Source organism: Osmia bicornis, chromosome 6, assembly GCF_907164935.1.
Source record: "Osmia bicornis bicornis chromosome 6, iOsmBic2.1, whole genome shotgun sequence".
Taxonomy (NCBI): domain Eukaryota; kingdom Metazoa; phylum Arthropoda; class Insecta; order Hymenoptera; family Megachilidae; genus Osmia; species Osmia bicornis.
The window spans coordinates 9,279,068-9,304,844 of NC_060221.1; the positions used below are offsets into that span (position 1 = coordinate 9,279,068).

Genomic DNA, 25,777 nt, shown 5'->3' on the forward strand with positions numbered 1-25,777 from the left:
TGCCTCGTTCTAATGACCTACTCCCACGACGAGTGGAGGGTCCGTGGTCGGCTTCGAGCGGAGCCGAGTTCAGTCGCTGCCTGACCGGGGTCTGGGCCTTTTCCGTGGGTCTGATACGTTCACGTCCGATGCCAGAGACTTGCACAGTCCTGTGAAAGCTGGGCCTTCGTTCCTTTCGCGCACACGGTACGTGTTCCTTTCATGCACACCTTTCGACCCTGAATACTGGTTCAGTGCCGGCTTTCCGGACACCTTAAAGTCTTCGCACAACTGTTCCTCTTCGTTACTTTCAATGTGATAGCGAACGCGGATGTTTTGATGGAAAGTGCGTCCTGGATTGAATCAGTGTATGGATTATCATCTGTTTCTGTATGTATAATACTTTCTTGTCGAATTTCGATGATTTCGTTAAATAGAAGGGAAAGAGTGTGAGGAGACCTAAGGATAAAATGTTTAGACTTTGAACAGTGGAGCCTGGGTCAATCGTAACCCAAACTTGCAAAATATATAGAAGGATATTAACCTAAGGTTAAATATATCATTTTTAAGTGAAAGCGAATTTAAACACAAAATTAAATTAAAATTGGGACTCTCTCCATGGTCCCCTGTCCAAAGATTAATTGTTTGATTCAGGACCAGAAGATGTACAGGGTGTTAAGAAAGTAATGATTATTGCTCATTTAGATGATTGTCTATATTAATCCTTCCTTGCATCGTGTTACAAATATGCTAATTAATGTTATAGAAAATTACCAAAAACACAATATTGCAAATTTGCGATATTAAAAATTTCACAAAATTATCTGATATCCTTTTATTATTATCGTTCGTAAGAGTTAAATAATTATATATTTCTTTAATAAAAATTAATGAAATTGTTTGTAATGAATCATCAGTCTCGGAATTGAAGGAGACTTGCTAATTAACATAAAATGGGATGAATAGGAACAACAGTGTATATACATAGAAACAAAACTTCATAAATTATCGTTAAATAGATATCATCTATTTTTATGTTTTTGAAATTGCCTTAACCCTTTCACTTTAACGCGTTTGTAATAAAATACGTCGCTGACGACTCAGCAATGACATATGGAGCGCTGACATACTGTACTTCATGATTGGGTTATTACAATAATTAGAATATTACTATTGTTAGAAATATTATATTTTTTATATATGATGTCCACTCGTAGATGACGTATGTCTATAGAGCGAAAGGGTTAAGATTACCTAAAAAAGTACAATTCAATATTTAATTAATAGCTGTTGTTGTTCTTGAATTTTCGGGTATCCGAGGCTCGGGTAATGACCGAGTTAGATCAGGTGAGGTCGGGTAGGGTTGGATACAGTTTCGTCTTCCGAGGTGAAAGCAAATCTCAAGTTGATATTCGGGTCCCAAAACTACGGGTACTCGAACAAAACGTGGTGAACAAACTTTCGAGAACCCAAAAAACTTTTTGACTCGACCCCAACTCGAATTTTCGGATACCCGCACATACCTAGTTGTCATTTATTACTTTCTAAAACTTGATGTTTTATTTCTATAATTATCTCTAATATAATTGTGGTAAATAGTAATTGTACCAATTTGATAGATATTTTTAGTGAAATAATTAGGTATAAAAATTAATTCGGTGCCTTTAACATCACGTATTCATAATTATTTAGATTCTAATATTTTTCCATCCCTTCTATGAATTTCAATTTATTACAGTTCATTAATTTAATTTTTTAATTTTAGTAAATTTTAGTTGGAGCTACTAGGATTAAATAATTTAATTTTCTCCATTTTGCAATGTTTATTATTAGTTGCAATTCGCCTGTGGCAGTTGTTTAATAGAATTCTCTTCAATAAATTAAAAAAATTGTTGCCTTTAGCACAGTTCATAAAACTAAAAAATAATCCAACATCAAAATCAGAAATATTAATATCCTTCATTTTTATTATGAGTAATCTTCCATCAGAAAAATTTCCATTGCTGATTAATGTTTCAAAAATGTAAATTATAAAAAGCAGTTACTGATGTTATAAGTAATTGAAAGATTTTTTGGGGCTAATGAACTGAAAGAAATATAAATTTCAGGTGAAGCAGCTGTTTTGACAGCATGATTTTTCACAGTTCATTAATAAGTTCAAATATTTCTTATATACCTACATATGAAATAAAAAATAGATAGAAATATTAGGTTTATTATGATAGCTGTTATTAGCTGATTTTTGAGTTACGTCAAATGTGGAGTGTTGATTTTTCATGATCTTCATCCTTAGTCTTTGGACTTAAATGAATTTATGATTATGATATTAATTAAAATTAAAAGAAATTGGAACACACATGTGTGCTTTGAAAGAGATGAGAACGTGTAGTACTTCATTTTTTAACCCTTTAACGCACGATTTTGTTTTACAATAACAGACCAAAAATTATTAATTTTTGTAATGTATGGAAATTAGCCCCGGATTAAAGAAAGGTATAAGGTGGGACAGAGGGCTCCATTTTTTGCGGAATCTCGTTATAAGCCTTCCATTTATTATATTAAAAAACACTGAATGAAATTTTTTTTCAGTGTTTCAATTTTCAATTTTTGAATCAAGTTTATCAATCAAGGGGGCCCTCGTAGGTTTGAAAGCCCTGGACCTAAAAACCTTAATCCGATCCTGCTGGAAATTAATAATTGAAAATAATACGTATAATGTCAACAAAATATAATAATCTAATTAATTAACTAACTTTCATTCGAGAACATTGTAATAATTTATGTAGAATTTCTTATGTCTTGTATATTAATTACTTGAATTTGCTTTAATTGTTCTAATTATTCTCAATGGCTTATTATATTACAACTGAATATTCTTGACAAAATGTGTATTTGGCACTTATGGATATCTGCATATAAATACGTCTAATGTAATTATTTTCTAATATAAAGTTATTACCTCTGACTTTTTGCATTTTTTTTAATATTTAAATTTTTTAACATTTGAACCTTAGGTAGATAAGTAGTTTTCGAATTATAAAATTGTAAATAAATTACTACGAAACTTAATCAATTTATCTAAATTAATTACAGCCTGTATAATAAATTTTGTCAATGCAGAATTACCGACTTGAGGAGTTAATAGAAAGGTCTAAATCAATTTAAGTTTGCACATTAAGAGATTACTACAGGGTGCCTCGAAAGATAGATAGGAATCATCTGATAGAAAGCGTGTATGTTTCAAAATAGCGGAAATGCAATACTATAGATATTAAAAAATGAGAATTATTATAAATAAATAATCTTATTGCAAATAAGATTTGACGAACAAAATTGTTTTATTCGTGTTTATGTATTTATATATTATTATTATTATTTTTATGCTTATATTTAAATTGAGCAATTTAACATATGAACGTACGGAAGTGTACAGAGATGGCCGTAGCGAAGGGGTTAAGCGACTCATTACGAGGTTGCAGATACCTATATGTACTTACACTTACACAAACGAATGTATATGGATACGCATACTTAGCAAACACTATCGAACAGTAAGAGATTATTTACACTAGCCTTTGTTGCGTTACGAGAATGGCCAAGAGTGATTGACCTCTTATCGTTTGGTACTTATTTGCTGCGTATGTGAAGGCGTATCTGTGTATATGAAATTCTATGTCTCATTGTCAGTGTAAATTTCAAAGTTCGGGTGTGAGCTGATTGCTCAGTCGTAAGTATATGGGAGCACTTTGATTATTGGGCTGCAAAAATTAGGCCATATTTAGTGGAGTAACTAGTTAGGGGCCAGAGTGGGCCTGCCCCCTCCCCCCAAATGTGGACTTAAGTACCTTTACCATTTTAAAGTTAAAAAGTTCTAAGATTCCACAACTCCAATATTCTGTATACATAATCTAAAATTATATAGGTATACATTATCGTCTATGTATTTAATAGTAATAATTTGGACATTCAAAGACAATGTGCCATTTATAAAACAGTGTTGTACTTAGAAAAATAAGATTTTTGTTTATGGACCTAATTCAATTTTGCTTATGTTAAATTGAATTTCATTGCACTTTCATCTAATTTCTTAAATATGTTATTAATTTTCATGATCAAATTAATTTTAGCCACCTTTTTGTATTATTTAGATATAGATATACAGGGTGTCCCAGAACTGGGGTGGGACCCGTGGAGGGATGATTGCTGAGGTTATTCTAAACAACTTTTTCCCTTGCCAAAATGTTGGTTAAGAATTCGTTCTCGAGTTATTAACGAAAAACACTGGCCAATCAGAGCGCGCCTTTAGCGCGGGCCGAACCGCAAGAGTGTTGAGTGTTGAGTGTTGAGTGTTGCGTTCAAACCGTGGTCGTGATCGAGTGCATCAGCACCACTTCGGTATAATAAGATTCGTTTTTCATGAGTAACCAATAATTCGATACTATTATTCCTTTCTTTTTTCAATTCATTATTCGATACAACTTTCGCCCAACGAATCCTATTATACCGACGCGACGTGGTGCTGATACGCTCAACACTCTCGCGGTTCGGCCCGCGCTAAAGGCGCGCTCTGATTGGCCAGTGTTTTTCGTTAATAATTCGAAAACGAAGCCTTAACCAACATTTTGGCAAAAGAATAAGTTGTTTAGAATGATCTCAGCAATCATCCCTCCACGGATCCTACCCCAGTTCCGGGACACCCTGTACACTCAGTCAGTCCCATCGAAGTTGTCGCAGTGAAGTTGGCGCGCTAACGCCGCCGCGGCGTGAATGCGTTAGCGCGCCAACTTCACTGCGACAACTTCGATGGGACTGACAATGAATGTACATATACATCGTGTTTCAGTTTTGTTATAACTTTATAATAAATTATTTATGAAGTTTTTGACATTTTAGTCTTCTTTTTACTTACCATACACAGTGGTAAAGTTTGTACGAAAAAACCTAAGACACCCTATATGGATCAGAATGAAATTAAAAATTTTGTAATTAAAAGTCGCAGATCAAATATCTGAACTGAGTAATCAAAAATATTAAAACAATTTTATTATGTATTGTGTAAGAAGTATTGTGTTCAGTTAGCTATAAAAATATGATTCCTACTATAAAAAATTTTTAATCATAGTATCACGAGTATAGAGAAAAAGTTAATTAAATCTGTATATTAAGTGCCGCGTATTGCTAATCTGACGCTCTAGAATTGATCCAGTTTCAACGTCCTTGTTTATGGAAAATAAGTTCTTTCATTCATGTCCATGGAGGTATCTCGTTTTATGCAAATGGAGCTTGCTAGTTTCCTAGTTCATTAATTAAAACAGCTACATTTTCATAGATTCGCTAGATATTGCACAGTTAAATACATTTAAACGCCTCTTATAGATATTTATTCACTAAATATTAATCCATAACAATTTTTGTTTTATCATTTTCAGTTTTTGAAAAGTTCAATAAAAAAAAAATATGCAATTTTCAATTTGGAAAGTGCTTTGTGCTTTAAAAATAATACAGTGCTCTTTAAAATTATAGGTGCACCCCAAATTTTGAAATTTTAATATGTTTGACTGAATTTAAGGCTTAGCAAGAATTATTTTAGGAAAGGTAAACATTTAAAAGGAAAAAAGTATAACAATCTTTCAATATGTTGTTAAAGTCATCACCTTGAGTAGCGTTATGAAGGTTTCACTTGGTGATCGTTGTTTATTAATGAATTATGAATAAAGAAAATTTATAAAATAGAATGGTATTGAAAGATGTACAGTACTGAGCATGGTAGTCTGTCCCAGGGAAAATGGCGATGTCCCAGGTTTCCCCCACTCGTAAGCATCGTCGGGTTCGCCCCCCCCCCCCCCCCCCCCCCCCGAAAACATATTTCTAAGAAGAATGACGATGTAGGGTAGAAGGTCTCATATAAATACAGTCCGCCGGTGATAAGAAGTCCCGCGGGACGGCACAGGGGCAAGAGGGGACACTACGCGCACATCGACTGACCCTCCAGTTGTACACGAGGCTAATTAGTAGATGTGATCACTTTGACCAATCATGCATCACGACTGAAAGTACGCGTGAACTGAGGTGGGGCACGAACAGTCACGTTGTCTTTACTCATGGGACTTCTTGTGATCGGTGGACAGTAGGTACGTAGCTCCCCACCACTTGCGTCTAAACGTTTACGCGGGAGAATTCGAATTAATATTCATATTATTATTCATATTTCTTGAAGATAAGATTATTTTATTTCTAAATCACTTTTAATATTAATATTGTCAAAATTAAGGTTTTGAGAATTTCTACTTACCCTATAACGCTATTTTCCCTAGTGAAGCTTACTATGTCCGATATTGTAGTATTTAAGAACAACGCTATATACTTCTTATAAATATTGTGTTTATCTTTACCAACAATTTTGACGGACATATCGTATTAACCTAACTTAATCTGACCTAACAAATTGTGAAAATTGTAGAATTCTAAATATTTACTTAAAAAATGTTAACTAAATGTTACAAGCGTTAAAATCTTAGAATTTATTACAGTATTATCAACGAATTTATGTTTTTAAACTGAGGTTTAACCTAATTTAACCTAACCTAAGTTGTGGAATCTGTGGAAGTTGTGAAATTCTAAATATTTATTTAAAATCGTCAATGAATGTTATTAAACAATATCGCTAGAATTTCATCATGTTGTTTCATTGTTCTCTGTTATTTTTACTGAAAACATTTACACCACGGAATAAAGTATGTTCTAAACCAGCTTTTGCTCTCGTCTAAATGATATTCAAAGTGTTTTTTTAATTAATTCCAACCTATTCTGAATTTGAGACAGAGTCGGGTTGCTTTACATTATCGATCCTCTCTACTTCTCTCTTTATCTCATTTTCAGCGGGGATGGAAAGTTTGGTTTGCTTGTTTTCACTGGAACCTAGTTCTCTACTAAATTTCCATTTTCCTGGCACGCGCTGAATTTTCCCGCGGATTCAACGCAAACTCCCAGCGCGGCTTTGACTCGTTCTCTGTTCGGGTTCGTTTACCTGCCACTGTTTGCGGCCACGATCTACAATTTCTCGTCGAGGAGATATCACGACAGACGTTTCGTTGCGTTTAACTTATTGCGAATACTTTTCTTCGCGCAATGCTTTCCACACTGTTGATTTTTTATTAAGATTGCGAATAGAATTCTTTCGCTGTTTCTCTTGTTCATTTCATTGAATAACATTTTAACTCTGCTGTTCTTTTTACATTCACGCTTTCATTTTATGTTGTTTGAAACATGTTATAATTGTATAATACATTTTTTGGAAATTTTTTAAATGACAAAAATATGTTTTCAATATTTTATAACTGGTGGGCTCGACGAGTCACCTCATTAATCTTTTTAAGGTTAAAAAACACAATTCATATATATAGAAATGTAATTTTCATTATGGCCGAAAGATCAACAAAATTAACTGATCATTATTTATTAATATTAAAATAAACCCCTAAGTATTAACCTAAATACCTATTTTAATAATATTTACCATCACTTCTAATTTTTTTACTAAAGTGCAACCATTATGGACCATTTAAGCTTCCACTATTTTTCTCTAACTTATGAAATATCCTTTTAATTGTAAAAAGTAACTAAGCTATCAGTTAAAGAGGTTAACCCTTGCATGATGAATGTAGGTACATATTGACACAGCTGAAGAAATAAAATATACAAAATATGAAAAATGTATTGATGGAGATGTTGCAAAAAATATAATATTTACACGTGAAGGTATATTTTAAATTTTCTGCATAATTTATAGTCTTTAAATCCGCATACTGTATATGTATAGGTCTAAATTACCATAACCTAAAAGCTATCTAGTTTTTATTAGTATTATTCTATTTAAATGACTAACTTCACTCTACTTTTCAATAAACCATTACTATTTTAATGTTCCTTTATTATTGTTAGTCGCGATGAATGATCCTATTGCCCTGTTGCATTTGTTTCACGTCAAGACAATAGATATTACCAGTGAACTGTATACATACATATGTGAATTATGAGTTTTATTTCGCAATATTAATTTTTGCTATGGGGTAGTCTATACTCACATAGTTTCCCTGGTGGTTCTGATAAGGTGTTTATAGTAGTGGAGAGCCTTGTGGCAACCGGTTTGCGAGTTTCTCCTTTGTGGCTGGTACTTTCGTTGCCTTCTAGACCTGGAATGTCGCCGGGTTCAAGCTCAAACCTTTGTTAAAATTACGTTTTCGAATAATATTGTCCCTTGTTGTTTGTCATTGCTCCATTTACATACGTACCCTGTTTTCTTGTGAATCTCTTGACGATATAACAGAAAGTATTTGAAGTGACTTTTATTTAAAGTAACAATACAGGATTTGAACAATGGAATGTAGACACTGAACGGACAATAATAGTATCAATAGTAAATAATAATTGAATATTTTTGCTATAACCATTTGTACAACATTTAATTGTTAATCGTAAATAAAACTATTTAATTTTCTTTGTTAAATTGTACTTGCAATGTAGCATTTTTCAGCATAAATACCTTTATTAATTGTTATTCTAAAATTTCCATATCTCCACGGTTTTGAAACATATACGCTTTGTATTACATGTACAAATTAATTCGGTGCTTCTAGTATTACGCTTTCCTAATTACAATTTTAGATTTGGATATTTTCCCGCGATTCCGTATAATTAAAAAGTGGCGCGAAAATATGATAATTAAAATTGCTTGGATAATTGGAGTTACCAAAATTTTTTTTAAATCAATCTGCAATTAAAAAAGGAAGCGTGCAGAATTAATTTGTATACTTAATATTTAAAGGGTTAATAAAGATAAAATCTTACAATTAGTAATAAAAATATTATAATCAATCCTTTTTCAATCGTATATATCTTTATTCCAGGCGCTAGGTAAGTGTCTTGGAACTATCTGATATATTCGAAAATTTCACTAAAAGAATATTTAGAAGAATTATAGTGTTCTAACCACTTTTAAATAAATTTAGTTGAAAAATAAATTAAATAAAATTATAAATTCGCTGCTTAGAAAATTAATTACTTTTTATTATATTTTAATATTTTATTACAAGATTAATTATTTTTATTTATTTTTATTTTTTATAAATTCATTATTTTTGTTATTATTAATTATTTTTATGAGATGTTCAATGAATAACATGCAAAATTATTTGAATTAAAAAAAGGTTTTTTATGGGATGCTACATTTTAAATTGTCCCATCTCTGTTAATGTTAATTGTAACGGTAATTATTTGTCCTGTTATACCAACGAGTTTCGAGTTGTGCCAGTCTTACGTCATTATACTCAAATGCTTTATCATATTCACCTCACCAGTTCCTAGAAACTTTTTATACGTTCGTAGAAAACGTTTAGTCACGTTAAAGGCGTCACTAAGGTGACTAACATTGGCAAAAAATAAAAAAAATGTCAAGGAACTTTGATACGTTCAATAAAAGCCTATGGATTCGACAAATTTGCATAGAACTGCTTATAAAATATAACAAAATTGTTAAACAAATTATATGATACATAAAAAATAAAAAGTACTTACAATCTGTTTGTAATAAAAATTTCGAATTATCATGAAATGAAAATTTGAAGTTTTCCTAATTTTTGGTTTTTTGTATACTTTAACATTTTTTTGATACAGTGTAATTCTGATTATTCGGCCAGACTACTGTTCTAACTGAAATTGAAAATGAATTTAAAAAATAATTTTGTAATGATAGCTAAACGGTATCTACCAAATTTTCTTCTGTGATTTCTTTTTTCAATTCTGTTGAAATAGAGCTACATATAATTTGGTCGAGTAATAGAATTATCTTACATAAATAGAAAATAGTTGTATTCACTGTTGTTATTCGTACATGCCAATTATAAAAATTTTAAATTATAAGAGGACTTTTTCTTTCTTTTATTGTAGCGCTCTTGGAAATGAATGGCCAATTAACTTAAAGGGAGATGGTTGTTTAAATAGCTGGTCGAGTTCTGCAATTTGAGCTATGAATTATTAAAAGAACGCGTTTCTACTTTTAGTTTTCTCCTCGTTAAATGTCAAGAGTTTTTCTTAAATTTTGTAGACGTTAAAATTAAACGTATTTGTAGTACATATTTGAATGTTTTGATACAAAATTATTACAATTTTTTTTTATAAAAAAATTAAAAGTGAGGAGCACATTAAATTTGGACTATGATAAAATGTAAAATTTATTTAAAAAAGTGTATAACAAAACACGAGATCAATAAACTTTGAAATAATTAGATTTTTTACTGTTTAAATTCTTAATTACGTGGAGATAACCAAATACAATTTTTAGGTAATCATTTACAGTAAAATAAATTTAAATTCAAAATAAGTGTACAAAAAATGTAAAAGAAATCAGTATTTTTAGTTTTGTATATTATAGTAAATGGCTCTGAAAAGATGGAGTAATTTTTATTATTGATAGAAATTATAATTATTGCAAACTTCTTTACGTACTTTACATTTATTAATCGTTTAATAATATTAAATAAATATATAATTTTAAATTCAATAAAAGCTTATCAGAGTTGCATGACATACTGAGAATATTCGTTAATTTTGGTGACACATAATTTCCTCATTAAGTACTTATGTAATTACACTAATTCAACTAATTAGATTCAGAGAATTAAATCCTTTTTGTTATTCACTTTTGTCCACGATTTCAGGAAAACGTTGCAGTATATGTACACCTTATGTGTATTTATGAACATTTATCAAAAATTTAATTACAAAATTAATTAAATTTCTAAATTGATATTTTTAAATTTTGTACGTTAAATAAACGAATAATTTAAAATTTTGTCGAATGGTCTTGTTTCAAGCTCTGCAATACTACAATCATGAGAATCATTCACAATGTCATTGACCTGGAAAGGACTGTACATATAAAATCGTAGTTTAATACGTGTGTCAGCTTCTAACATTTATTTTCTAAAAAACATCGCTGTTTGTTCAATTTACAGCCAGTCATATTGACATTCGATAGCTTCGTATCGCTTTTTTCAGGTCAATGAGGATAGTATTTATTTTGGTGAAGTTTCTTTGTTACTTATTGTTAGCTCTTTATGGTTCCATTAAATGGAGTCTATTTTATCATAATATAGTGTAAATTTGTGAAAACAACTTAATACACACCTGATCAATAGAGGTGTACCAAAACCCAAAAATAATCCTCGCTGGGTCGAGAATTTTTTTAAATTGGGTCAATAATTATGAACAATTGAAAAAACAAATTTCGGAGAACATGTTTCGAATCAGAGCCGTCCATAGCACCGTGCAAATGGGACACTTGTCCCGATACTTTCAAAATATTGATATTATCAAATTTCACAATAAATAATAAATATAAAACACATGTATTATGTTAAATTTTATTACAGTAGATTTTTAAATAATTTATTTCTAATTAAATATTTTCAATAATCTCGACTTTTGACAGTTTTGTTTGGAATAGCTGGCTGCACAAACATGTAACCAAAAACATGTTATTTTAGGTCAGTATTCAGATACGGAGGCGTGTATAAAGATAAGGATGTATGGAAGCTTATTGCTAGTCCTTTGTTCGAATAAAGCGGTCATTGACCTCAGTCCTTTTTCATACTCTAGAAACACGTGAATAGAATCTTTCTATTCATTATCAAAATTGCCATTGGTAGAAATATATTTTACCATTAGTCTCAATGACATGTACAGCTTTTGAATTTTTAATTATATTATAATTGAAAACAATTTTATTTCATACTTCAAATTATTAAAATATAATTACCTTATTTATTGAAATTCTACTTCCATTTGAAATATAATTTTATTTGCACTTTATACCATTTGATATTATAAATATTTTTTGACAATGAAAGTAAATTGTGAAACGAAATACATGGTATTATAATTAAAGAAATCACAATACATACAGGATGTTCAGGGTGGGCATCCTTTGAAGGGGTGATAGCTGGAATGATTCTGAACAATTTTTTCCTTAATAAGACTTAGCTTCCGGGATGGAGCCGCGTTGTTTGACGGTTAGTTGCCGACGTTTCGCAAACATTACAGTATATGCTTCATCAGGGCGAGATACAACCTGATACCAGTATCAAGAAACAAACTAACCGTCAAACAACGCGGCTCCATCCCGGAAGCTAAGTCTTACTCAGAATCGAACCGCGGAAGCCTCAAAAACCTTAATTTTTTTCTTTATAAAAAATATTCGTTAAGGCTTAGTTTTTGAATTATTAATGAAAAACACTGACCAATCAGAGCGCGTATAGCGCGTAAGCCCAGCTGCTGGAGTGTTGGCTACGAGAACCGGTCTTGACCGCGGTCGCGAACAAACTATTCGGTGACATAATAAATGTGACTTCGGTTTAGCTCGGTTCATAACCGACACTTCCGCGGCTAACAATAAGTTCGTGCGCTATGCACGCTTTGACTGGTCAGTGTTCGCCATTAATAATTCAAAACCTAAGCCTCAACGAATATTTTGGTAAAGGAAAAGGTTGTTTAGAATCATTCCAGCTACCATTTAATATACCAAAGAAAATTTATTTTTAATTGCGATTTTGTAATATTATTATTATAAACAGTAGTGTTTATTAGTTTCTTCATGAAGAAGATAAAACGTATTATTATATAACTTTAAAAATAAAATGTTTCATTTTATGAAATAAGTTTTAAAAATGGTATCTAATAATAGTATTTTTTTTTAAATAATAGTATTTTAATAGCATTTTATAATAAAAAAATTATTACCAATAATATTTTGTAGTAATTACTATTATATAATAACAGTGTTTTAAAATATACAGTTTAAAAATTGTAACTATTAAATAATAGTGTTATTTAATAGTAAAAATATTAGGTGCTGCTATTATTTAATAATAGTATTTTCTTTTTTAACTTATTCACATACATAAAACACTTTATTTCTCCAGTAATGTACATAAGTTACAATAAAATAAATTAGTTACTATTCACTTTTTAAATAATATATGCCCAGTACAGAATATAATATTGAAAATCATTTCTATTATTCGTGACTATTACTTGTTTAACATCCTGTACAAAAACTCACCCTCCGTGCCATCGATTTGACCGTAAGAAAATGGCTAAACCGCAAGTCCTTATAAAATCTACATAGCAATGTACCTACTAATGGACAGGTAATACAAAATCACAGAGGCCAAGTTTCATCGCCACAAACATGCATCCACGGATTATTAGCTTAATGTTCATTGCGAGTGTGCTAGTCGTAAAGGAAGTTTCATCTCACGGAAGACTGATAGAACCACCATCGAGGGCCTCCATGTGGAGGTATGGCTTCGATACTCCGCATGATTACAACGACCACGAATGTTACTGCGGAGGATTTACCAGACAATGGCAACGAAATAAGGGAAAATGTGGAATCTGCGGGGATGCTTGGGATACGCCAACGGTAAGATAACTTTTCTGCAATACTATTATTGTTACAAATGAATGTGCACATACAGGGTGGCCTAAAAGGAGCTTCAGTTTTGACTTTAGCGCCATCTTTCTATTTTTATAGATATTCAAGTTATTATTTGATAAACAAGTAGACCAGAGTTGGAAATCTTCTCTATATGTGTTTTTCAGTTTTAAAATGGCTACTATTATCATCGCTTAGCGATCAATGATTTCTTTCTTTGAGGTTATGTCAAGGATAAAGTGTGCGAAGTGAAGATCAGAGTTATGGAACACCCCAAAGAAAGAATCGCTGAAGTCATCTAAGTGAAAAATTGAAAAATTGATGATTTGTATTCACACTAGGAATGTGCAGGTACCCGATATTACGGGTTCGGACGGGCTCGGACGCGCTCGGGCGAGTGTCCGATATATGTTTGTGTGCAGTCGGGTAGTACTTACTAGAGGTGTGCAAGTACTCGAATTTCAAGTCGAACAACGATCGGTCGGTCGAGCCGAGTCGATCGCTTGAATTTGCCGAGCTATTCGAAATCGACGAACTACTCGAAAAAATCGAACTACTCGAAAAAATCGAACTACTCGAATATTCGAGCCTTCGTAAAGTAGACGGGCAAGCGCGTTGCTTGCCCTGTCTAGTCGGGGGGCCAGACGACCGAAGTGCTCCTCGAAGCGCCAGTGGCTGTCCAGGTGGAGGTCCAAGTACCTGTGGCCCTTCCCCACCTGGACGTCGACTCCACTCACATGGACCACCGACTGGGGCGGTGGCGCAACCCCACGCCGAGGCGAGTAAAACCACATCGCCTCGGTTTTGTGGGGAGCTAGCTGAAGCTCCAGCCGTTTCACAAGGGCTCGAATATTCGAATAGTTCGATTTTTTAGAGTAGCTCGCTTTTATATCAAACAGTTCGTCGAGTTCGAGTAGCTCGGCAAATTCAAGCGATCGACTCGGCTCGAACAATCGAAACGAGTTCAGCTCGGTTTATAAATTACAAGTACTCGCACACCTCTAGTACTTACAACTATTTCGGGTCAGGTCGGATAAAGTCGGGTAGATTCGGACGAGCTCACGCGGGCCGCGGTCCGGTATTATTATTTTATTGGTATTAAGGTGCTTGGGGCGAAAATTCATTAGTTCAAAAGATATCTTGTGTAGGAGAGAAAAGGCGTTTCGTCTCGGGATCGTCTGTCAGACTCGTCAGTGGGCTGACAACAGACGATCCCTGTCCCAGACACCTATCGTACCGCTATTCGGAACACCTGCATATTCGAATCGCATGCCGGGAGAGCACTTGCGAGAGAACACCAATTATCTCGTCGCCACCTAGTGCTCCCCGGCCCGAACTCAAGGCGTCCGGGTAGACGAAACTCTCTCCCCTCCTCTAAACGCCTACACTTGAATGCATAAAAAATGTAAATAATATAATGATTTACGAAATTTTCAACGGATATGATTTCGTTAAAAATTATATTGACGGACCAAAGTATGCTTCAAAAATTTTCTAAAGTCTTAAATTGTACAAAATTACGTATGCAATTTAATTGGACGAAAATTCAATTAGAATGAAAGCCTTTTACAGTGATTTGAATGAAAGTTTAAGCTTCAAATGAATGTATAATTAAAGTACCATTTTATCAAATTCTATTAGATGTTTTATAAGCATTTCAACTTCCACCGTTTTATAGTATATTTGGATACAAAAATTGCAACTTCAATTGATTTTAATTAATTTAACCAATCAAAGATAAAATAAACAGCCTAAAAACATGGATATTAAATAATTTAACTGACTGGAAAATTGAAATTTTACGAGCAGAGTGATTTTTATTTTAAAACGAGATGAAAATGAGACTTTTTTACAAATATAAAACATTTCCTCTATTATTTAATAACAAGTTGTATTAAATAAAATTGGCTTTCTTTGCCTTCTGAAAAATTACTTTTATCGCAGTTGTGTCATTGTTGTATTGGAACGGCAATGCGTAATTTAAAAAGGGGAGGAATATTAAATTGGAAACTTCAGAATATCAAATCTTTCGTTCTCATTGTCAGTCTCCTTATAGAATATTGAAATTCCTCATTGGGAATTTGCTAACGGTACATGATCACCCAAGAAACCTTAAACTCCTACGTAAATCAAGATCCGCTATATTAAATTCGAAGCACCTGAAATTTTAGGAAGGAAACGTAGCATAAAATGGAAAGAATAAATGACCTGAATCGCAACTCATAGAATATTTAACACCTTAAATTCATCGAGAGGATGAAAAACCCTAGCCCCAAGTTTGACCTGAAATAAATGTTAAAAATTTCCTCAATTTAAACCTTTTAATTTAATCTCCTTTAATCTCAATTATTCTACTTGAAAGTATAAATATTGAACTTCAAAAGATGTTTGTATAACCTTTTTCGAAAGATCAATAGTTTAGGAGATACTTCGACTTTTAAATGAAGCATTCAGAACCAAAGGGATGCGGTAACATTTTTTAATATTGTTAAATTAAGAATAGAAATGGTTAGTAAATAAAAAAAATAAAATAAAATAAAAATGAAAATGTCACTTGCATCTCTTTAATTTTAAGTGCCTCAAATCACTTGTTCTCTCCCTCCATTTTCACTTCTAAGAGATTATAGAAAGCGCATACTTAAAGGGTTAACAGAATTAAATTATTAAAAAAAATTATTTATGAAAACTGGAGTAAATTTCATGTAGCATCTTTTTGCAGTAAACCTACATTTGCTGTTTTAGTTTTTGTTTGGAACAATATAAATAAAAAAGGAGATACCGAAGAGAAAACTTTAGAACATCCCAACTTTCATTTTAATTATTTCACTGTAGTCTATTTAATCCAGATTACATCTACTATCTCACAGTAATTTATTTTGTGAAATCTGTGTGTTTGTACTTGTTTCAAGTTTCGAAATTTAACAGTACAGCTTATGTATATATAGATATCATTTAATTAAATAATTAATTATGTTTGCTGTAGTATCGGGGAAAACAACTTGTAATACTGTAATTGTAATTAATTAATTAGTTAGTGACTTTATGACCAGAGAGAGTCAAATGAAGTACTGCAAGTTGTTTTCTCTGAAATCATAGCAAACATCCCTTTAACTTATGTATTTAGTTTTATTAATTAAATAAGACAGATGGGTCTACATGCTTTCCTGCGGCAATTCACTTCTATAAAAATTATTTAAATAAAATAAAAAATTAATGTCTCGTATCATTAAAAAAGTGAGGAGCCTTCTTTCGTTCTCTTAGCAGTAGTTTCAAAAAAATTTATTGCATACCAAATGATCAGTTCTTCTGTTCTATTAAATAGGAAACAAAATGATAAATTGTTTATAAATAAAAAAGGTCGCATTAAAGTATACTTATATCATTTTCAAAATAAAGAATTTTAATTAATTAAACAAAAACAACAACAACAACAATAATAATAACAACAGAGAAAACATTAAATTGATATCTATTGTGATTTTGGAGATAACCACGTTTAATACTTTATTTGTACCACCGTATATGTAATATTATAATGTAATAATGATACCTCCACATATGGATCGTGACTCATGCAGTTAGTCACACAGTTGAGGAAAGTTATATTCCTTTAGTTATAAAAAGAAAAACATGAAGGAAACAGTCAAATTTCTTTGGACTTATTTTATATTCTGTGAAAGGATATAACTGAAGATCTTCCCCTTTAATAAAGGAAGACGGATTTTTTATATTATAGCTCTGTAGCTGTTTACTATAGCTATCATTGAATTGCAAAATTAGCACAATTTATGCTTTACTTCCTCAGAATTTATACATAATAATATAAAAAGAATTTAAAATATCCTGTATTATATTAATAAAACACGTTACTTCACAAATAGTGTTTTTATTCAACTATGTATACAATTTTTATTCAATTATAATTCATATTTTTTTACCAAATTTGATTCAAACAAAAAAAGTTAAATCACCACTTTGAATGTTTTAAGGCACAACACGAAATTTAATGTGATCTAATAACTGAAGAAAATTAAAGTAAAAGAAAATTGAGGAAAATTATAATTTGTAAGGTATTAAGTGAAAAGTTTAAATTGGAAAATGGAGCAATCATAACTTTTCCTGTAAAACAATAATTTTGTTTCTTTATTTATTTCATTAGTATTTATTTTTTCCCAAGATCTGTTTAATTTCCTTAAATTGTCCAATGTAAGTTGAATTTACTATAAAAAATTCTTAACTAAGTTCAAATTTGTACAGTGTTCTTGCAATTCAGTCTTATGACTAGTTAATTTAGCCCAGAATTAAGCGCAGTTGCCTGTTTAATTAACTACACTGTGTAATCTTTGTATATTTTAACTATTAACAACCATCTAATAAAACTTTTATCGCGAAAGTAAACCACAGGTTGAATTAATAAAAGTAACGCCTAACGAGAAGAAAGAAAAATGGTCAGATGGGTGAACCACGGCATCGTCGCAAAGTTCGTTTAATTATCCCCCAGTGGTGTTCTTGCAACACGGAATAAATTACTGTTTGCGGCTTTCTGGTCTGTCAAGCAGATACACGTATACTCATATACACATGTGTTGTAACAATACCACCTGTTTCAACACCCCTTGGAAAATGTATCCTATTGCAGTTTAATTTTCAGAAATTTCAATTTTCCTGGTTAATTAATATAGAAATTATTTACAATCGTTCAGATATTAAAAATATAAAATGATTTATTCAGATTGGGGATGAACTGGGAACTGAATTTTTACTGGAAATTAATAACACGACGGGCTCCCTTGTAACGAATTTTAATTAATTAGATTCATTCTCATTAAAATAGGTAAGGGTCAGGGTGGGCCTGGATCCCATAAACATGCGGACTCGTTCCCTCACCATTTTACAATTCTAAAATTCTAAAATTTAAGTTTTATAAAATTTCAGATTTCCAACATTCTAAAATTACAGAATTCAAAAATTCGAAAACTCTGGAACTTCAAAATTTTCAGATTTTCTAACTTTAAAATTTATTAAAAAGTTAAATATAAAAATTGTTTTTATTTTTTAAATTACTTAGTTGAAATATTTAAGCCGTGACTTTTAATTAGAACTTTTTTAATTTGATTATGGCTTACCGTTAAAAAGAGATTCGCCACCACTGTTCTACTGTATCATCATCTATTGCTGATAAAATTAAATAATTTGTATTCTGTATTTTAAATATACATCAGTATGTATTTATTTCATTTCTGGCTTTTATCTTAAGCATGACCGGTTTTATAATTATTTTCCTCGTTTCTACCGTCTTACAGATAGCATGCCGGATTATTGGAATTCTACTGTAATTCATTTCTTCCGACCTTATTTTATTAGATTGCTCGCTTACATTCGTAACGAGAGTCTAACAATGTCTTTTTTGCAAAAAAGACATTGTTAGACGAGATTTTGTACTTGTTACGACGTAATGAAAGGCTTTAAAAATATAGAAAACAAATCTATTGTTGTTATTATTTTAATAAATATGAATCATTTTAAAGTTATACCAAAGACTTCATTACTGTTATCCACGTATTGCCGAATAATGTTATTTGTAATACCTTCATCTCCGCTTACTGCAATCTACGGAGTTGATCCCGGATAAATACCCTCAATGGTTTGACCCCAAAACAAGGATAACACAAGACCAATATACACGGTGTCCCAATCAAATGAACCAAGTTATGTTTTTTAAAAAGTAGAAGATGGAAAAAATATCATTAGGAAAAATTAAGTGATGTTCAATAGAGCATAAGGTGATATGTGTGTTCGTTTTGAAAGTGGAGGTGTTAAAAAGATTTCAAGATCATCTTCACTTTTTTAAATGGAATTTTATATTTTCTTAAATGTCATTATATAAATACTTATTAAAGCAATTTGGTCAAAAATTCATCAGTTCAAAAGATATCTTAGGGAGAGATTTAGGCTTTTTCAATTTGAAAAATTTTTTGGGGAACTTTATACTTTCCTTGGTGCCAATTGTTGGATTTTATTATTATCTACAAAAGTTACTAAGGCACTTCGGCCAAAACATAATTAGTTCAAAAGATATCTTAGGGAGAGGCAAGGAGAGCCTAGTGGTCTCTCCCTGATGTATCTTTTGAATTAATCAATCTTCGACCTAAGCGTCTTAATACTTTTTTGTACGAAATGAAAAGATGCTTTGATTGACGTATATAAAAGTATACACTGACCTTGAAATCTTTAGAATATCTCCACTTCCGGAGGCAATAGACACACCAGATGGTGCTCCATTTGACACCACTTAATTTTGCTTTATAAAATTTTTCCCTACCTTCTATCATTTTAGAAATATAAACTTGCTCAATTGCGTGGAACACCTTGTATACACTGCTTGATCCCCGGAAAATGGATAGGTCATTCGAGTACATTCAAGAGGAACGTAGCTAGAAATCCTTTGGCTAAGGATTAGAATAGGAGTATCTCATCATTTGTTCCTGATTTTGGATGAATTTACGGAAAATCTATAAGGATAGCCTCTCTTATCCTAACGTGAGAAATAAAGACGAAATAAGAACAGAGGTTTGGATATTCCTCTACAGTTTCAGTTATCAGGTCGTGCCCGAAGGCGCTCACTCTGTGAAATGGACCATAAATTTTGACAACGTATATTTGCCCCTTTAAACACCCCGTATATATTTACCTTGCTACCAATTTTACAGTTTCAAGAATCCACGGTAGATTCAGTGTATTAAAGATCGCTCGCTCTCTGATAAGGGTACAACTACCCGAATAGGTTCGAACCTATTAACCAAGGAAAAGTTACCCAGGTTACACACCACAATATTTTTGGAAACTCGACATTCTTGAATTCTTTTATATTTCTATCTCGGATCTTAATAGACCATACGACAGTCACGCGACTGTTCTGATAACTCTTACCTTAATCCGTTTTCAGCCACGACCGCACGAGACTGGGGGGAAGTATGGAAACAGCGTGATAGTAAGGAAATACCGAACTGGATCGGTAATACCGGTCCACGTGGAGCTCACGGCGAATCATCATGGTTACTTTGAATTTCGTACGTGCTCGATGACCTACAAAGGCAAAGAAGTTGACCAGGGGTGCTTGGATCAGCATCTGCTTCGTATGGAGAACGGAACAAGCAGATATTACCCTGGACCAGGGAACAGGATTTTTGAGGCATTTTACAAATTACCTGATGACCTGACCTGCGCTCAATGCGTTTTCCAGTGGAAATACGTGGCTGGGAATAATTGGGGCGATTGTGGAAATGGAACAGGTACTGTCTATTACACTTGAACGTATTTACGGTGCGGATGAAATGGAGCAACGATGTTATTTGAAGTTTTTGTTTATTCATTTCGATTTGGTATATTTTTCTTTTAGTATTTCATGTGCTATTCAAATCGCAACCTTTTTTTAGTGATTCATACATCCGAGGGCATCCTACGGGGAATATCTGAAAATAAAGATTGTTTGTTAAAATCCTACAGGAATTAGGAATCTGTCGTAAATATTCAGTTAAATTTTCAATATAGAAATATTTTAGAGGAATTTTTTAGATCTGGTGTTAATATTATTGTAATTGCGGGTGTAGTATATAAACATGTTAATTTTTGCTAATATCAAATAGCAACCGTAGCTAAAATAAAATAAAATCAATAAAAAAAATCTTTTAAAATAGAATATCACTTCCGTAATGTAATTTAAAATTAGAGAGATCGGCTGTGCTAAAAGTACCAGTAGTTAAAGGGTTAAAGAGAACAAAACGATTTCTAAAGGGATTCAGGTTGACTATTGGATAAAAAGATAGTATACTATTGTTTGTTGCTTTTGATAATACAAATAATAATGTCAATTTTATGAAACCATTGAATCTTGAGAAGAATATAAACAACAGCAATATCCAATATGGTTAATAAACCAATCAGTCAGACGAAATGAATAAGTAGTCAATATCAAGGAGCATACTAATTCAGCTGTTCTCCGCACTTATGCTTTCATTTTATGACATTGGAAACATGTTATGATTGCATGCTACATTTTTTTTAAATTTTAAAGCTACAGTAAAAATTCGATGGAAGCGAAATGCTCGAGATCGAACTTTCGTTTACATGGTGCATTACCGACCGCGTCGAACGTAGAAAAGGATAGCAGGTGAAAGAGGGACTGCCGATTGTCACGATCGCGGCTTCTCTATCCTTTTCGTTTGCTATCCTTCCCTGTGCCCGAAATTATATCGTGTTTGGTATCATTTCAGTAAGAAAAAATGTCAGAAATACCCAAGTAGAAGTTTTGAAAAATAACAAGGTTTAGTCATTGCATTAGTATTACTTTACTGATATACACCTATACCTCGCTATACGGCCGCTCTTTATACAGCATTTCGCTATAATGGCCTTTTTAAATTATGGCACTTTTTCGATTTACGGCCCACAATGTTTCGTTATATAGCCAAAAAAAATGCTGTACTTTTATCTTTATGTAAGCATTTTTATAGAAAATAGAAAGAATAAAATGCTTTATGAACTAAAAACTATACTATTTTATAAAAAATTGGTCCAATAAAAAACAGGTTTTATAAAAAATAGATCCAATTAAACTTATATGGGTTTGTATCAAAATAATTGATTCGTTATACGGCCAACTTTTCCGGAACGTATGTAGGCCGTAAAGCGAGATATGGGTGTATTCGATCCCAGATCATGTTACCTTACTCGACGAGCGAACTTTTTGGCATCTCAAGAGATATACCCCTCCAGTGATGGAGTTGAATTCTTCACTGTAATCGAATCTTTACTGTAGTTACTTCTAAGAAATGTAAAATATAAAATTAAAATTCATTTTAAAGAAATATATCTAAAAATGTAGTACGTATGGAAATGTAATTTTCATTATGAATCATATCGACCCAAAAGAAGACAGAAGGGTTAATGATATTGAGAAGATTTTTCTTTCAAACTTCATCCTATAAAGGGGTCTTTTGTTTGTATTGAAATGTTGCGGATGCCAACGTGTCGTAATAAGACTCAAATATTGCAATATAATGAAAGACAATACTCTATTTAGAATCAATTAAGACGTGGGCATAAATAGAACAAGCAGTACCTATTAATAAGAACGTGGACTTGGAGCTTATTACTGATCGTGAAACTTATCAATAAGCTGGGAATTAAAATGCGTTTTGTATTCAATACAGGGTGTCCCATGCAATTGAACCAGTTTATATTTCTAAAATAGTAGAAGATAGAGAAAAGTTTCATAAGACAAAATTAAATGGTGTCGAATGGAGCATCATCTGATGTGTCCGTCGGTTCCGGAAGTGGAGGTGTTCTAAAGTTTTCAAGGTCACCTTCACTGTTTTAAATAGAACTATATACTTTTCTACACGTCAATCGAAACGATTTTTTATTTCCTACAAAAAAGTATTAGGATACTTGGTGTCCTAATTATAGGTACACTATAAACTAGACTTTGGGTGCATGGTTATTGGTCGAAAACTAATTAATTCAATAGATATCCTAGGGCAGGCCTGTCCAAGTAGGAGAATCCACTCCTGGAACACATGTTTTGGGTCCCCTTCCAACGCTGCTCCTTCAAGTAAGATGGGACGGTTCCGACTACCGTCTCTCCGTCTTTCCTAGCGGCGGTATTGTCTCCTCGGTCCCATCTTACTTAAAGGAGCAGCGTTGGAAGGGGACCCAAAACATGTGTTCCAGGAGTAAATTCCCCTACTTGGACAGGCCTGTCCTAGGGAGAAACGTGGGCTCTTTCAACGTGAAAAATATTTTTGGAAATTTTGTATTTCGTTTGACGTCAATTGCTGCATTTTGTTATTCTCTAAAAAAAAGTACTAAAGTGCTTGAATCGAAAATTAATTAGTTTAAAAGATATTTTAGGATGAGGCCCGAGGAGCCTAGTGGTCTCTCCCTAAGATACCTTTTTAATTGATCAATTTTCGGTATAAGCACCTTAATACTTTTTTATAGAGAATAACAAGATGTAATAAATAACATTTAGAAAAATATATAATTCCATTTAAAAAAGTGAAGGAGATCTTGAAATTTTTAAAACCCCTCCACTTCCGGAACCGACATATACATACATATATCACCTAATGCTCTACTGGACACCACTTAATTTTGTCTATTGAAATCTTATACCACTTTAGAGTTATAATTCGAACCAGTTGCATGGGACACCCTGTATAATGTGAAAAGAGGTATTCTTCAGCATCTTGGTGCTTACTGATTCTGAGATTTCACCGGAAGCTTTAGATAAAGAATCTTGAGCACTTTGAATATTGCATTTCTCTGCTATTTAACTTTAGACGAGCGTACTTCGCTTTTGTTCAACCAACGTTGGATGGATGAAAGGGGGTGTTTAAAATGAAAGATTTATTCCATAAACATAAGTCAAAGTGAAGATTGTTGTTAGAAATTGAATGAATATTAAATGATTTATAAAAGAAGGGGAAAAAACTACATCCTGATTTATTTTTAAAGTTTAAAAACCATGGTTAATATTTAAATAAATTTAATGAATCTTAAGAGGAACAGTTATCAAATTACAATCCAATTAAACATTCTTTTGATTTGTCTAGTAGAACACAAGGAATTTTTGACAGTAGCTTTTGGATTATGTAATTTTATTAATTAGGACAACTTCTACCCAACAAAATAAAATAGTATTAGTATTCCGCAAGTGAATGGATAGAAAGTTTTGTTGGCTTTTTGTATGGAATAATCATTACTCAATTTATGCAACTATTGCATGATTGCTTCATAATTATCAGTATTCTATAACAGTCATTAACTGACAGTCTGTCATTACTTTCAAATCTTATGTACAAACATTGAAAAATAAACAATGCCTATTATTCTTAGTAATGCAATATTAATTTACAACTTACTGAAAATGTTTTTATAATAATAATCGTAAAATATTTATCCAAATAAATAATTTAAAAACTGCACTGTAGTAAAGGTAATATAATGGAATAAAATTTCATTCTACAATCTTTCTTGGTGTCTTTAAATTCAAACAATTTATTTACTGTTACTTTGTACAAAGTACACTCTACGTAAACTATATGAGTAATGAAAATCATTAGTTAAATGCTAATATATGAAATATCAAATTCTAATCGCTTTCTAATTTTCAACTTTATATTATTTTACACCTCAAAGAATTGTGTATTGTAGTATTTAGTACATTGATTAAACACAAACTGAATCTAATACGAAAAACTTATGCACTGTATGCAATTAAATTACACGTATTTACAGTATTAAATACATTTTTTCAAATATGTACTTTCCAGGGGCTGTAGGTTGTGGTCCTCAAGAAGAGTTTCGTGGTTGTGCAGACATCACCATAGGAGACGAGGTTGAACCTCTACCACCAAAGCCACCAGTGGAACCTACATCTGTACCTGGAGAAAAATCACCCACAGAACCAACTTTGGTACCAGAGCCGAGTCCTTATTGGTTATTCAGTATCGTTATCGCTGGTACGTGCCTGCTGGTTGTGCTGGCGGCTATGGCATTGCTTTACTCGTATTACTATCACGCTGGCAAAGCCAAAAAGTGGCTTATGACGAGTCGATTGTTGTCACCTGAAAGTCCACCTGTCGCTCCACCCAGGCATAAAAAACACAACACGTTCAATGCACCACTGCAGCTGTAGACAAGCGTTTGAAATTTAACGTAGGGTGACCAACTACGTGTGAAATAAAAAAAGAAGAAAATATGGAATTTTGTGACAATCATTCTGTGGAAACTATTTCTACATATATTTTGATACATGAGAAACAAATAATACAAATGGTCACCCTGATTTAGTGTTATAATTTCCTTAAAGTGAAATTTTTCTGATTCGTTCTATTAAAAATATTTTAGATCAATTTTTCATGTTATGTTTTGTGTACATGAGAGAAGTATCTTGTGATAAATGTATGACAGAGAAAGTTGCCTCTATTTACGTTTAGAATAAGGAGTGTTCGCATTTGTCGCACACGCATACACACTTCTTTGCATTCTGTGTATATATAAACTGTTTTACATTAAACGTATTTATTTTCTACGAACTCGTGGTTCCTGGTTTATTCATCGTCGCTTTTAAAAAGATAACAGTCTTGTAAATATATATACAAGTGAAAGAAACCACATGATGGTGAGAATTCTCTAATAGACGTGCTTTAAGTAAGTGTAAGGAAACTTTGTTTAACCTTGTTACTTTTATGCTATACACTCTGCTTTGAAATAAATAAGGTTTCAAAAAGAACCAGCTAC

General features: G+C 32.2%; 1 protein-coding gene across 4 annotated transcripts; it reads left to right on the forward strand.

The window, feature by feature from the left end:
- LOC114878203 lies at positions 1-25,769 on the forward strand. 4 transcript variants are annotated; one of them, XM_046286019.1, is made up of 4 exons: positions 1-369; positions 13,202-13,459; positions 20,418-20,763; positions 24,808-25,769. In XM_046286019.1, exons 1-4 carry the CDS (start codon positions 319-321, stop codon positions 25,170-25,172), a joined length of 1,020 nt encoding a protein of 339 aa, XP_046141975.1. In that variant the 5' UTR covers positions 1-318; the 3' UTR covers positions 25,173-25,769. The 4 variants fall into 4 exon arrangements, with proteins under 4 accessions (XP_046141975.1, XP_046141976.1, XP_046141977.1 ...); XM_046286020.1 differs by having other exon boundaries at positions 2-369; positions 13,185-13,459; XM_046286021.1 differs by having other exon boundaries at positions 2-186; positions 13,185-13,459.
- Positions 25,770-25,777: the final 8 nt, after the last annotated feature.